The 14240-nt window shown below is 50.7% G+C and overlaps 1 protein-coding gene across 2 annotated transcripts in view; it reads right to left on the reverse strand.

The window, feature by feature from the left end:
* Positions 1 to 5010: 5010 nt before the first annotated feature.
* The window catches only part of LOC143942547 (methanethiol oxidase-like), a 29748-nt gene continuing 20518 nt past the window's right edge, over positions 5011 to 14240 (reverse strand). Inside the window, exons 9-12 of one of the 2 annotated variants that reach the window (XM_077463876.1) lie at positions 7910 to 8031; positions 7336 to 7428; positions 7053 to 7171; positions 5011 to 5486 (exon numbers count right to left, since the gene is read on the reverse strand). In XM_077463876.1, coding sequence (XP_077320002.1) covers positions 5324 to 5486; positions 7053 to 7171; positions 7336 to 7428; positions 7910 to 8031 — 497 coding nt within the window. In that variant the 3' untranslated portion in view covers positions 5011 to 5323. The remainder of the gene's footprint in view (positions 5487 to 7052; positions 7172 to 7335; positions 7429 to 7909; positions 8032 to 14240) is intronic. The other variant, XM_077463877.1, reaches the window with a different exon arrangement.

Raw genomic sequence — 14240 nt, forward strand, 5'->3', positions numbered from 1 at the left:
TCTGGGGGTGGGGTCAGAGTGTTGTGTCTGGGGGTGGGGTCAGAGTGATGAGTCTGGGGGTGGAGTCAGAGTGTTGTGTCTGGGGGTGGGGTCAGAGTGATGAGTCTGGGGGTGGGGTCAGAGTGTTGAGTCTGGGGGTGGGGTCAGAGTGTTGAGTCTGGGGGTGGGGTCAGAGTGATGAGTCTGGGGGTGGGGTCAGAGTGATGAGTCTGGGGGTGGGGTCAGAGTGATGAGTCTGGGGGTGGGGTCAGAGTGTGTGGGGGTGGGGTCAGAGGTCCCAGTGTTGAGTCTGGGGGTGTGGTCAGAGTGATGAGTCTGGGGGTGGGGTCAGAGTGATGAGTCTGGGGGTGGGGTCAGAGTGCTGAGTCTGGGGGTGGGGTCAGAGTGTCTAGGGGTGGGGTCAGAGTGTCTGGGGGTGGCGGTCAGAGAGTCTGGGGGCGGGGTCAGAGTGTTGAGTCTGGGGGTGGGGTCAGAGTGTTGAGTCTGGGGGTGGGGTCAGAGTGTCTGGGGGTGGAGTCAGAGTGATGAGTCTGGGGGTGGGGTCAGAGTGTCTAGGGGTGGGGTCAGAGTGTCTGGGGGTGGGGTCAGAGAGTCTGGGCGTGGGGCCAGAGAGTCTGGGGGCAGGGTCAGTGTTGATTCTGGGGGTGGGGTCAGAGTGTCTAGGGGTGGGGTCAGAGAGTCTGGGGGTGGGGTCAGAGAGTCTGGGGGTGGAGTCAGAGAGTCTGGGGGTGGAGTCAGAGTAATGAGTCTGGGGGTGGGTCAGAGAGTTGTGTCTGGGGGTGGGGTCAGAGTGTTGTGTCTGGGGGTGGGGTCAGAGTGTTGTGTCTGGGGGTGGGGTCAGAGTGTTGTGTCTGGGGGTGGGTCAGAGTTTTGTGTCTGGGGGTGGGGTCAGAGAGTTGTGTCTGGGGGTGGGGTCAGAGTGTTGTGTCTGGGGGTGGGTCAGAGTGTTGTGTCTGGGGGTGGGGTCAGAGAGTTGTGTCTGGAGGTGGGGTCAAAGTGATGAGTCTGGGGGTGGGGTCAGAGTGTTGAGTCTGGGGGTTGGGTCAGAGTGTGTGGGGTCAGGGGAGGAAGTGTTGAGTCTGGGGGTGGGGTCAGAGGCCCCAGTGTTGAGTCTGGGGGTGTGGTCAGAGTGATGAGTCTGGGGGTGGGGTCAGAGTGCTGAGTCTGGGGGTGGGGTCAGAGTGCTGAGTCTGGGGGTGGGGTCAGAGTGTCTAGGGGTGGGGTCAGAGTGTCTGGGGGTGGGGTCAGAGAGTCTGGGGGCGGGGTCAGAGTGTTGAGTCTGGGGGTGGGGTCAGAGTGTCTGGGGGTGAGGTCAGAGAGTCTGGGGGTGGGGTCAGAGTGTCTGGGGTGGGGTCATAGTGATGAGTCTGGGGGTGGGGTCAGAGTGCTGAGTCTGGGGGTGGGGTCAGAGTGTCTAGGGGTGGGGTCAGAGTGTCTGGGGGTGGGGTCAGAGAGTCTGGGCGTGGGGCCAGAGAGTTTGGGGGCGGGGTCAGAGTGTTGATTCTGGGGGTGGGGTCAGAGTGTCTGGGGGTGGGGTCAGAGTGATGAGTCTGGGGGTGGGGTCAGAGTGCTGAGTCTGGGGGTGGGGTCAGAGTGCTGAGTCTGGGGGTGGGGTCAGAGTGTCTAGGGGTGGGGTCAGAGTGTCTGGGGGTGGGGTCAGAGGGTCTGGGGGCGGGGTCATAGTGATGAGTCTGGGGGTGGGGTCAGAGTGCTGAGTCTGGGGGTGGGGTCAGAGTGTCTAGGGGTGGGGTCAGAGTGTCTGGGGTCAGAGAGTCTGGGGGTGGGGCCAGAGAGTTTGGGGGCGGGGTCAGAGTGTTGATTCTGGGGGTGGGGTCAGAGTGTCTGGGGGTGGGGTCAGAGAGTCTGGGGGTGAAGTCAGAGTAATGAGTCTGGGGGTGGGGTCAGAGTGTTGTGTCTGGGGGTGGGGTCAGAGTGTTGTGTCTGGGGGTGGGGTCAGAGTGTTGTGTCTGGGGGTGGAGTCAGAGTGTTGTGTCTGGGGGTGGAGTCAGAGTGTTGTGTCTGGGGGTGGAGTCAGAGTGTTGTGTCTGGGGGTGGGGTCAGAGTGTTGAGTCTGGGGGTGGGGTCAGAGTGTTGAGTCTGGGGGTGGGGTCAGAGTGTTGAGTCTGGGGGTGGGTCAGAGTGATGAGTCTGGGGTGGGGTCAGAGAGTTGTGTCTGGGGGTGGGGTCAGAGTGATGAGTCTGGGGGTGGGGTCAGAGTGATGAGTCTGGGGGTGGGTCAGAGTGATGAGTCTGGGGTGGGGTCAGAGAGTTGTGTCTGGGGGTGGGGTCAGAGTGATGAGTCTGGGGGTGGGGTCAGAGTGATGAGTCTGGGGGTTGGGTCAGAGTGTGTGGGGTCAGGGGAGGAAGTGTTGAGTCTGGGGGTGGGGTCAGAGGCCCCAGTGTTGAGTCTGGGGGTGTGGTCAGAGTGATGAGTCTGGGGGTGGGGTCAGAGTGATGAGTCTGGGGGTGGGGTCAGAGTGATGAGTCTGGGGGTGGGGTCAGAGAGTCTGGGGGTGGGGTCAGAGTGTTGAGTCTGGGGGTTGGGCCAGAGTGTGTGGGGTCAGGGGAGGAAGTGTTGAGTCTGGGGGTGGGGTCAGAGGCCCCAGTGTTGAGTCTGGGGGTGGGGTCAGAGTGTTGAGTCTGGGGGTGGGGTCAGAGTGATGAGTCTGGGGGTGGGGTCAGAGAGTCTGGGGGTGGGGTCAGAGTGTTGAGTCTGGGGGTTGGGCCAGAGTGTGTGGGGTCAGGGGAGGAAGTGTTGAGTCTGGGGGTGGGGTCAGAGGCCCCAGTGTTGAGTCTGGGGGTGGGGTCAGAGTGATGAGTCTGGGGGTGGGGTCAGAGAGTCTGGGGATGGGGTCAGAGTCGGATTGTTTCGGACACACAAGGCCTCTATTGGCTCTTCTGGAAGATTTTGGGTTCTGCTCGGCCGGTCTCGGGGATCACACCCCCAGCCAGGAAGGATTATTTCTGCCCAGAGTTCACCTTTAACCCCATGTGGAGGCTCCTCGTGGGTGGGCGGGCGGGCGGGCGGGCTGATTGAACAAACCTTATTGGGGGTGCGGAGTCTGAATCCAATTGGCCAATCAGGTTTGCACAGAAGCTTTGCAGACAACAGGCGAGCCGCCATCATCGGAGATGAGGGGCTCAGTCAGACGATAATGGGGACCCTAAAGAGGAGGGGGGTGGGTCAGCTCTCCATCATACCTCTTGTTCAGTCTGAGTTTATCTGTAGCAAAACTCCAAGCGCTTCTTTTTTTTGTTTTGTTCCCCACTGTGTTCCTTCACTTCCTGTTCCAGTGACACGACAGGAAGTGAGAGAGGATCTCCCTAATGCTTCTGCTCCTTCCTCTCCGTCCGGGGTCTCCAGGCGGTGCGAGGCTCCACCCAGGTGAGAAGCCTCAGGTTGGAGCTGTCTCCTTCTACTTACTAGCCAAGCTTCACAGCAAGCGACATCCTGGAGGCCACAGGCAGCCCAAGACTCCGCTTCCACCCAAGGCTTCTCACAGGGGAGGAGGGCTTCACATTTAATGTGGGGGGGTGGAGTTTGTCTAAGTCAGGAGGCGGGGCCACTCCACCCAAAAGTGAAAAGGGCTCCTCGGCCTCCGCCCACAAATATCACTTATGGGCGGAGGCCCAGGAGCCCATCTCTCTTGGGGGGAGCGGATTGGTGAATATTTCCTGGGTTGGGTTCCCGGCTCCACCCACAATATATGAAAGCAGCCGAGCCGAGGAAAGTTGGAACCCCTCAAAAAAAAAAAAAGGGGGGGGGGGAATATCACGTGGGCGGAGCTGGGAACTCACCAGACATGTGCGATTTGATTCGTTCAGAATTGAAATTCTCACACATTTTGTATCCAAATTTCGGAACGAATTGAAACTAATCTCAAAATTTTGGGAGGAAATTCAAAGCGTTTTCAGATTCATATTTTCCCAAGAGAATAAAAAAGGGTGCAGAAAATAAAAAGGAATAGGATAGAAAAGAATATAACAGAACAGAAAAAAAAAAAAAAGAATAAAGTAAAACAGAATAAAATAGAAAATAAAAGGAATAGAAGAATATAAATTTTTTCCAAAATTTTAATAAAAAATAATAATAATAATAATAATAATAGAATTAACTAGAATAGAATAAAAAAATAAAAATAAAATTCTAAACAGATAAGAAGAGAATAGCAAAAATATCATCATTTTCAGAAATTCGAATTTTGAATAAATTGGATTTAGAATGGAATTCGATTTGAATTAAATTAGAAAAATTTGAATTGATTCAAATAAAATTAATTCCGAAAATTTATTAAAATCAATTTATGCAAAAAAAATAAAAAATTTTGTATCCAAATTTCGTTACGAATTGAAACTAATCTCAAAATTTTGGGAGGAAATTCAAATCGTTTTCAGATTCATATTTTCCCAAGAGAATAAAAAGGGTGCAGAAAAAAAAAAGGAATAGGATAGAAAAGAATATAACAGAACAGAAAAAAAAAAAAGAATAAAGTAAAACAGAATAAAATAGAAAATAAAAGGAATAGAAGAATATAAACATTTTCCAAAATTTTAATAAAAAAAAAAAAAAGAAAAGTAATAATAATAATAGAATTAACTAGAATAGAAAAGAATAAAAAAAAAAAAAAAATTGTAAACAGATAAGAGAATAGCCAAAATATCATTTTCAGAAATTCGAATTTTGAATAAATTGGATTCAGAATGGAATTCGATTTGAATTAAATTAGAAAAATTTGAATTGATTCAAATAAAATTTATTCCGAAAATTAATTAAAATCAATTTATGCAAAAATCAAAAATATAATAAAAATTAAAACCTTTTTTTTCGTTCTGCACAGGTCCAGAACTCACCAGTACAGTCCTCTAGAGACAGAAGAAACTGTCATGGCGGGGGGGGGGGGGGGGTTAACTGTCCAGCATCATTCAAAGCTCTGAACTGTCAGTTGTGGGCGGAGTGACTTTCAGCAGTCACAGGAACATTGTGCGAATGTAAGGAAGACACGACAGGCACTCGGTGACGCTCCGTTCTGGGCGGAGCGGCTCTTTAATGATCAACTGGCAATAATCAGACACAGAAGACGATATCCTAATTGGTCAGGAGGCGGCAGCATAGGCATTGTGGGTGGAGCAATCACTCTATGATGTCATATAATGGGGGGAGGAGCAGATCATCTCTTTCACCTTCTCATTATAGGGATGGAAGCAGCAGAACATGGACCTGGAGCCGGGACATGTGGATCGATGGGGAGCCCCTCCCTCTAGACTCCACCTATAACTGACATGTGACTTCAGTTGAGAGCGGGGGGGGGGGGGGGGGTTGGGGTTAGATCCAGATGTCGGAGGTGCAGTCTCCTCCCTCAAAGCGGCACTCGTGGGCGAGAGCGGGACCATCCGGCTCCTTCCCGAAATCCACCAGGAAGTTCTCATTGATGGAGAGTCCTCCCTTCTCTGTATCCACATCAATCTGCACCATGACGGCGCCTTCCCTGGGGGGGGGGGGGAGAGGTCAGAGGGAGACAAGCAAAGGGAAAAAAAGGCTAGGAAATGGCAAGGGGTTGTAACAGAGAAGAAGAGGAGAGGAAAGAGGTGTGGAGACAGAGGAGAGGAAAGGGGTTGGAGACAGGAGAGGAAAGGGGTTGGAGACAGGAGAGGAAAGGGGTTGGGGACAGAGGAGAGGAAAGGGGTTGGGGACAGAGGAGAGGAAAGGGGTCGGGGACAGAGGAGGGGAAAGGGGTCGGAGACAGAGGAGAGGAAAGGGGTCGGAGACAGAGGAGAGGAAAGGGGTCGGAGACAGAGGAGAGGAAAGGGGTCGGAGACAGAGGAGAGGAAAGGGGTTGGGGACAGAGGAGAGGAAAGGGGTCGGAGACAGAGGAGAGGAAAGGGGTTGGGGACAGAGGAGAGGAAAGGGGTTGGAGACAGAGGAGAGGAAAGGGGTTGGAGACAGAGGAGAGGAAAGGGGGTTGGAGACAGAGGAGAGGAAAGGGGTTGGAGACAGAGGAGAGGAAAGGGGGTTGGAGACAGGAGGAGAGGAAAGGGGTTGGAGACAGGAGTAGAGGAAAGGGGTTGGGGACAGAGGAGAGGAAAGGGGTTGGGGACAGAGGAGAGGAAAGGGGTTGGAGACAGGAGGAGAGGAAAGGGGTTGGGGACAGAGGAGAGGAAAGGGGTTGGAGACAGGAGGAGAGGAAAGGGGTTGGGGACAGAGGAGAGGAAAGGGGTTGGGGACAGAGGAGAGGAAAGGGGTTGGGGACAGAGGAGAGGAAAGGGGTTGGGGACAGAGGAGAGGAAAGGGGTTGGAGACAGAGGAGAGGAAAGGGGTTGGGGACAGAGGAGAGGAAAGGGGTTGGGGACAGAGGAGAGGAAAGGGGTTGGGGACAGAGGAGAGGAAAGGGGTTGGAGACAGGAGGAGAGGAAAGGGGTTGGGGACAGAGGAGAGGAAAGGGGTTGGAGACAGGAGGAGAGGAAAGGGGTTGGGGACAGAGGAGAGGAAAGGGGTTGGGGACAGAGGAGAGGAAAGGGGTTGGGGACAGAGGAGAGGAAAGGGGTTGGAGACAGAGGAGAGGAAAGGGGTTGGGACAGAGGAGAGGAAAGGGGTTGGAGACAGAGGAGAGGAAAGGGGTTGGGGACAGAGGAGAGGAAAGGGGTTGGAGACAGAGGAGAGGAAAGGGGTTGGGGACAGAGGAGAGGAAAGGGGTTGGAGACAGAGGAGAGGAAAGGGGTTGGGACAGAGGAGAGGAAAGGGGTTGGAGACAGAGGAGAGGAAAGGGGTTGGGACAGAGGAGAGGAAAGGGGTTGGAGACAGAGGAGAGGAAAGGGGTTGGAGACAGAGGAGAGGAAAGGGGTTGGGGACAGAGGAGAGGAAAGGGGTTGGGGACAGAGGAGAGGAAAGGGGTTGGGGACAGAGGAGAGGAAAGGGGTTGGGGACAGAGGAGAGGAAAGGGGTTTGGGGACAGAGGAGAGGAAAGGGGTTGGGACAGAGGAAAGGAGGAGGGGAAGGGGTGGGGCAGAGGAAAGGAGGAGGGGAAGGGGTGGGGCAGAGGAGCCCGGTCACTCACTTGATCATGTCCGGGTAGAACTGTGTGTCCCATACACTGAACAGCGAGGTGGTGGCGTAGAGCCTCTTCCCGTCCAGGCTGAGTTGGATCATCTGAGGTCCCCCCGGAATCTTCCTCCCCTGCACACATTTACTAAGCATTACCCGGGGAACGTTCACATATCAGAATATAGAGGAATGATAATATGATACAGCAAAGAGAGCGAACTCTACAGAGGAGGAAGCAGAGAGGGGTCACTATCCCCCCATACAGGCACTGGGGGGGTACAATAAGGGGCGCTCACCTTGATGAATACTGGGTCTGGCTGACATTTTAGCTCCTGATCTTCCAGCACTTTCACCGCACCGCCCTTGACAATGCTGCCACCAAGAAATACCTGGGAGGAAAAATATATGAGATGACAAAATATTGGCCAGACACAGAGGGGATCTCAGCATCACATCTTTCTATTTTTATAATTTCACATCTTTCTATTTTTATAATTTCCTTTGTTATAGTAAGTTCCACAACTTTACTGCTGTTACTGTGAAGAACCCTTCCTGTATCACTCTTACTGTAAAGAGCCCTTCCTGTACTGCTCTTACCATGCAGAACCCCTCCCATACTAAAAGTGAAATCTCTGTTCCTCCCAATACAGAAAGTGAGACTAAATCTTCCCGCTGAGGACACAGGCACCAATGAAAACCCAGCAGACACTCCACAAAGCCCCACCCATACCGCTCTTATTACAAAGAATTCCTCCCATACTGCTCTTACTGCGAAGAACCCCCCCCCCACACACACTTAAAAGGTGAAATCTCCTTCAAGACATAGATTGCGCTTGGCCAGAGCTAGAAATGGGGGGGGGGGTCACTCACCTGCCCCACCATTTTTGGGTGACACGGGTTGGTGATGTCATACTGCCGGATGTCGCCGTGCACCCAGTTACTTAAGTACAAGAAGCGATCGTCCAGAGAAATCAGGATATCCGTGATGAGCCCTGAGAAGAGGGAGGACAGACATGATTTCAACTCCTCCCCCCCATCCTCCGGGTGCACAGGCTCCTCCCCCTGGACTGAAATCCTTCCTCCAGGTGTACAGGCTCCTCCCCCTGGACTGAAATCCTCCCTTCATCCTCCAGTTGTACAGGCTCCTCCCCCTGGACTGAAATCCTCCCTCCATCCTCCGGGTATACAGGCTCCTCCCCCGGACTAAAATCCTCCCTCCATCCTCTGGGTGTACAGGCTCCTCCCACGGACTGAAATCCTCCCTCCATCCTCCAAGTGTACAGGCTCCTCCCCCTGGACTGAAATCCTCCCTCCAGCCTCCAGGTGTACAGGCTCCTCCCCCCGGACTGAAATCCTCCCTCCAGCCCCTGGCCCTGCCCACTTTCATTCATTGGATTTTAGTTATGGAGGCATCATATGTGGGCGTTACCTATGCAAATACAGCCTGCCTAGGAACGCCCACTCTTCCAGACTGACACCCGCCCATCTAGGCATTGTAGTATTTTCATAACTCCTCCCACTGCTTGCTTCAAGGCTGAGAGAAGGTGTTGGGGTGTTTTCAGGAAGCTATGGACAGCCCCTCCCATCACATGACATCACAGTGTATAAAATAAAGTATGTAATGAAAATGGAATTAGCATGTTGATGGGGGGGGGGGGGGGGGGTGGGTGAGGGGAGCTAGAAGCCGATTCAACTTCAGATATAATAGGATGTGCCCAGCCAGAAACTTTTCCTCTAGGTTTTGGATGCAGTGGGGGAGGGGGGGTCAGGTTTCCAGCAATATCCGTGGCTCCGTTACTCATTTTACTCACTCCCATTCTCAGTGGGACAGGAAATAAGTATTTGATCCCCAAGTAAAACATGACTTATTAGTTGGTGGAGAAACCCTTGTTGGTGATCACAGAGGTCAGACGTTTCTTGTAGGTGGTGATGAGGTTTCCACACATCTCAGGAGGGATTTTCTCCTCTCTTCTCTACAGATCTTCTCTAAATCCTGAAGGTTTCTTGGTTGTCTCTTGGCAACTCAAAGTTTCAGCTCCCTCCATACATTTACTATAGGATTAAGGTCTGGAGACTGGCTAGGCCAATCCATGACCTTTTTAATGTGCTTATTTTCAAGTCACTCCTTTGTTGCCTTGGTGGTATGTTTTGGGTCATTGTGATGCTGGAAGACCCGTCCATGACCCATCTTCAGTGTTCTGGATGAGGGAAGAAGGTTCTCCTCCAAGATCTTACAATACACGGCCCCGTCCATTGGCCCCTCAATGCGGCAAAGTCGGCCTGTACCTTTATCAGAGAAACAACCCCAAAGCATCATGTTCCCACCCCTGTTTGTGACTGTAGGGATGAAGTTCTTGGGGTCATAGTCACCATTTTTCTTCCTCCAAACACGGCGAGACCACGTCGGATACTCTGATGGAAACAGTCCGATGGAGACCACACACAGTCGGAATATCCGACAAAATGAATCTCCGACCGTGTGTACAAGGGCTTAGAGGTATCCATGGTATCTTTGCACCGCGATAATCACATTCTTTCCCTTGTTGCGCCCTTTTCTTTTGTTATGTAGTTGGGGATGAGGTGCAGTATCCGCTAATTGACTCCTTGCCACACATTGCCACACAAATGTTGTAGATAGAAGTGGACATGTTTGGGCAGGAAAAGGATAAGATTTTTGGCATAGAGACAATCTGTAGCAGAAACAAGAAGAGCAGGGTTAAGGTGGCGAAGGTTTCTACGGGGAATTGTTTCGTAGTTGGAAGGCAAGGAGGAAGAAGACAAGGAGGGAGTGAAAATATCAAGGTGGTTGGTCAGAGAGAGGAAAAAGGAATGTTGGAGAGGTTGCGCGGAGTGCATAGGTAGGAGAATATGAGGTCAAGGTCGTTGCCAACAGAGTGAGTAGAAGGAGGCCACAGGAGGCCACCATGGAGGAGAGCGAGTCCACAGGAGGCCGCCATGGGAGAGAGCGAGTCCACAGGAGGCCACCATGGGAGAGAGCGAGTCCACAGGAGGCCACCATGGGAGAGAGCGAATCCACAGGAGGCCACCATGGGAGAGAGCGAATCCACAGGAGGCCACCGTGGGAGAGAGCGAATCCACAGGAGGCCACCATGGGAGAGAGCGAGTCCACAGGAGGCCACCATGGGAGAGAGCGAGTCCACAGGAGGCCGCCATGGGAGAGAGCGAGTCCACAGGAGGCCGCCATGGGAGAGAGCGAGTCCACAGGAGGCCGCCATGGGAGAGAGCGAGTCCACAGGAGGCCACCATGGAGGAGAGCGAGTCCACAGGAGGCCACCATGGAGGAGAGCGAGTCCACAGGAGGCCGCCATGGGAGAGAGCGAGTCCACAGGAGGCCGCCATGGGAGAGAGCGAGTCCACAGGAAGCCACCATGGGAGAGAGCGAGTCCACAGGAGGCCACCATGGGAGAGAGCGTGTCCACAGGAGGCCACCATGGGAGAGAGCGAGTCCACAGGAGGCCACCATGGGAGAGAGCGAGTCCACAGGAGGCCACCATGGGAGAGAGCGAGTCCACAGGAGGCCACCATGGGAGAGAGCGAGTCAACAGGAGGCCACCATGGGAGAGAGCGAGTCCACGGGAGGCCACCATGGGAGAGAGCGAGTCCACAGGAGGCCACCATGGGAGAGAGCGAGTCCACAGGAGGCCGCCATGGGAGAGAGCAAGTCCACAGGAGGCCGCCATGGGAGAGAGCGAGTCCACAGGAGGCCGCCATGGGAGAGAGCGAGTCCACAGGAGGCCGCCATGGGAGAGGGCAGCAGGAGAAGGAAGGTCAGATTCTTGAATCCAGGTCTCCGTAAATTGCAAGTAGGTTGAAGGAGATTGTGATAAATAGGGAAATGGACGGTGGTAAGGCATTCCAATGGGCACAGGAGAAGGGGGGGGAGGGGAGGCTGGTTTAGGCATAAGAGGAATGGAAATGAGATTGTGTAGGTTGAGGCTGCTGTCAGAGGATGGGGGGTTGTCGGGTATGTTGGCGGTCCAGGATTTGGGGAAATATCTCCAGACATTAGTAGAAGCAGAAGGGCGAGAGAGGTGATACAGGAATGTGACTTATGTGGGGGGGGGGGGGGATCCGTCCCAGTGTCCTGGAGGTTTTATTGGTAGGTGGGTCCAGAAACCCCTGGCTATGCATCCCCTAGAGAAGACCCACATATGTGTTACTGAGTGGAGTGGGGGTATTATTGCCAATTAAAGGGGTTGTAAACCCATCCTATGCATTAAGGTGAAAAACCATCTGGCAGTGACCTAAGCCCCATATTTCCCTCAGCGAGGACGTGCTGTCCCTCTCTCCACAGGGTCCCGGCCCCTGATTGGATAGATTGATAGGCACAACTGTCCTATGCCTCATACAAAGTCCCAACTCCTTTTTCCTTTACACGATTGAAAGCACCCGTAGCCGTTGGCTCCCGCTGCTGTCAATCAAATCCAATGACCTGGGGGGGCGGGGCCGAGTCCAGCATTCGTGTCTGTGGAGGCAAATACTGGACCCGGGAGCGCACCCGCTAGGTAACAACCCCCGCCCCGGGAGAGAGCGCTTCTCCTAGGGGGGGGGGGGGGGTCATCTGATGAGGGGAGGAGCCACGAGAGCTGCCGAGGGACCCCAGAAATGGACGATCGGGGGCTACTCTGTGCAAAACGAGCCGCACAGTGGTGGTAAGTACGACACAGCAAGAGGGCGGGGGAGGGGGCACGGATTTAAAGATAAGAACAGCTCATCAATTTGGGCATAGACCAAAAGAAAAGCAAAAATAAACATCACAGTGATATGGAGAGAGGTAAAGAATTTGAAGGCGGCATAGATCACCATTGAAGCATAATTAAAGCGGAGGTCCACCCTAAAGTGGACCTTCCGCTCATCGGAACCCTCCCCCCCCCTCCGGTGCCACAATCGGCACCTTTCAGGGGGGAGGGGGGTGCAGTTACCTGGATAATCCAGGTAACTGCACCCACTTCCGGGACAGCTCTCTGCGGAAAGGGGCGTAACTTATGCCCCTTTCCGCAAGTGCCCGCCCCTTCCCGCAAGTGCCCCGCTGCCTGCTGGGAAACACACAGATCCCAGAGGCAGCGGGGAGCGTCCTTATTGCGCAGCGCAATTCGCGCATGCGCAGTAGGGAACCGGGAAATGAAGCCGAAAGGCTCCACTTCCTGATTCCCATACCCAAGATGGCGGCGGCAGGACCCGACAGACGACCTACAGATCGGCTTCGGGTGCCGACATCGCGGGCGCGCTGGACAGGTAAGTGTCACTATTTTAAAAGTCAGCAGCTGCAGTATTTGTAGCTGCTGGCTTTAAAAAAAAAAAAAAAAAAAAAAAAAAAACGCGGAGTTCCGGTGGACTCCCGCTTTAAAACAGTGAAGCAGTTGCAGTTAAAAAAAAAAAAGGTGGAACTTGAAGGCAGCATAGATTACCTGTGGAGGGATAGAGAATAAAATAAAAAAAATCTTCTGAAATTCCCATTTTGAATAGAATATAAAAAGGAATATAATAAAAAAAAAGGGGGGGGGGAGCATAGAAAAAGAATAGAGTAAATCAGAACAGAATATAAAATGAAAGAATAGAACACAATAGAATAGAATGGAAAATGGAATAGCAATAGAAAATAAGGGAGTGGGATAAAAAAAAAAAAAAAGGCAGACGATAGAGATAATAGAGACGATAGAGATAATAGAGATAGAGACGATAGAGACGATAGAGATAATAGAGATAGAGATGAAGATGATAGAGATAATAGAGATAGAGATGAAGATGATAGAGATAATAGAGATAGAGACGATAGAGATAATAGAGATAGAGACGATAGAGACGATAGAGATAATAGAGATAGAGATGAAGATGATAGAGATAATAGAGATAGAGATGAAGATGATAGAGATAATAGAGATAGAGACGATAGAGATAATAGAGATAGAGATGAAGATGATAGAGATAATAGAGATAGAGACGATAGAGATAATAGAGACGATAGAGATAATAGAGATAGAGACAATAGAGATAATAGAGATAGAGACAATAGAGATAATAGAGATAGAGACGATAGAGATAAAGATGATAGAGATAATAGAGATAGAGACGATAGAGATAATAGAGATAGAGATGAAGATGATAGAGATAATAGAGATAGAGACGATAGAGATAATAGAGATAGAGATGAAGATGATAGAGATAATAGAGATAGAGATGAAGATGATAGAGATAATAGAGATAGAGATGAAGATGATAGAGATAATAGAGATAGAGACAATAGAGATAATAGAGATAGAGACGATAGAGATAATAGAGATAGAGATGAAGATGATAGAGATAATAGAGATAGAGACAATAGAGATAATAGAGATAGAGACGATAGAGATGAAGATGATAGAGATAATAGAGATAATAAAGAGAGATGATAGAGATAGAGATGATAGAGATAATAGATATATATATATTGTTTTTTATTATTATATAATAAATAATAAAATAAGGGAATAGGATAGAAAAGAACAGAATAGAAAAAAAAGAATAGAAATTAAAAAAGAGGAAAAGAAAAAAAAAACAATAGAAGGAAATAAAAATGTAACCATATTCTGAAACTCAAATTTCGAATAGAACAAAAAAATAAAAAAATAAATAAATAAAAAGCAAAAAAAAAAATAAAAAAAAAAAAACACACAGACATGCAATAGAAAGAATATAACTATCCTCTGATATCCGAATTTCAAATAGAAAAAAAATAAAATAAAAATTCAATGCCGCTTCGAATTTTCCAGATTTGGTCGAATTTAAGATCAGTTTGACCGAATTTGGAAAATCTTAAAACGAATCCGAAAACAAATAAATGAAAATTCATTCATCTAAACGAAATTATTGAAATAATGAAAATTGAGGGAAAAAAAATAAAATAAAAAGAAAAAACAATTCTGCACGTCTAAAGGGGAGTAGAGGTGAGGTGTTGGTGGGCTGCCGGGATCTCCATTATACGAGGCCGTCGTTTTATGACAAGACGTTTATGATGAGATTGTAGCGGGGGAGACGTCATCGCGTCATAAAATAAATAAAATAAAAAAGTTTATGGCGGCACACAAATCAAACCTTTCCATGGTCATTATCAGTGGTGGTCGGTGCTAAATATTTGGGGGGGGGGTGTGTGGTAAACTAACACTAAACCCCTGACCCCTACACCCCCCCCCCCCCACCAAGA

Source organism: Lithobates pipiens, unplaced genomic scaffold (assembly GCF_037356315.1).
Source record: "Lithobates pipiens isolate NorthernLeopardFrog02 unplaced genomic scaffold, aLitPip1_a1.2 Scaffold_30, whole genome shotgun sequence".
Classification (NCBI taxonomy): domain Eukaryota; kingdom Metazoa; phylum Chordata; class Amphibia; order Anura; family Ranidae; genus Lithobates; species Lithobates pipiens.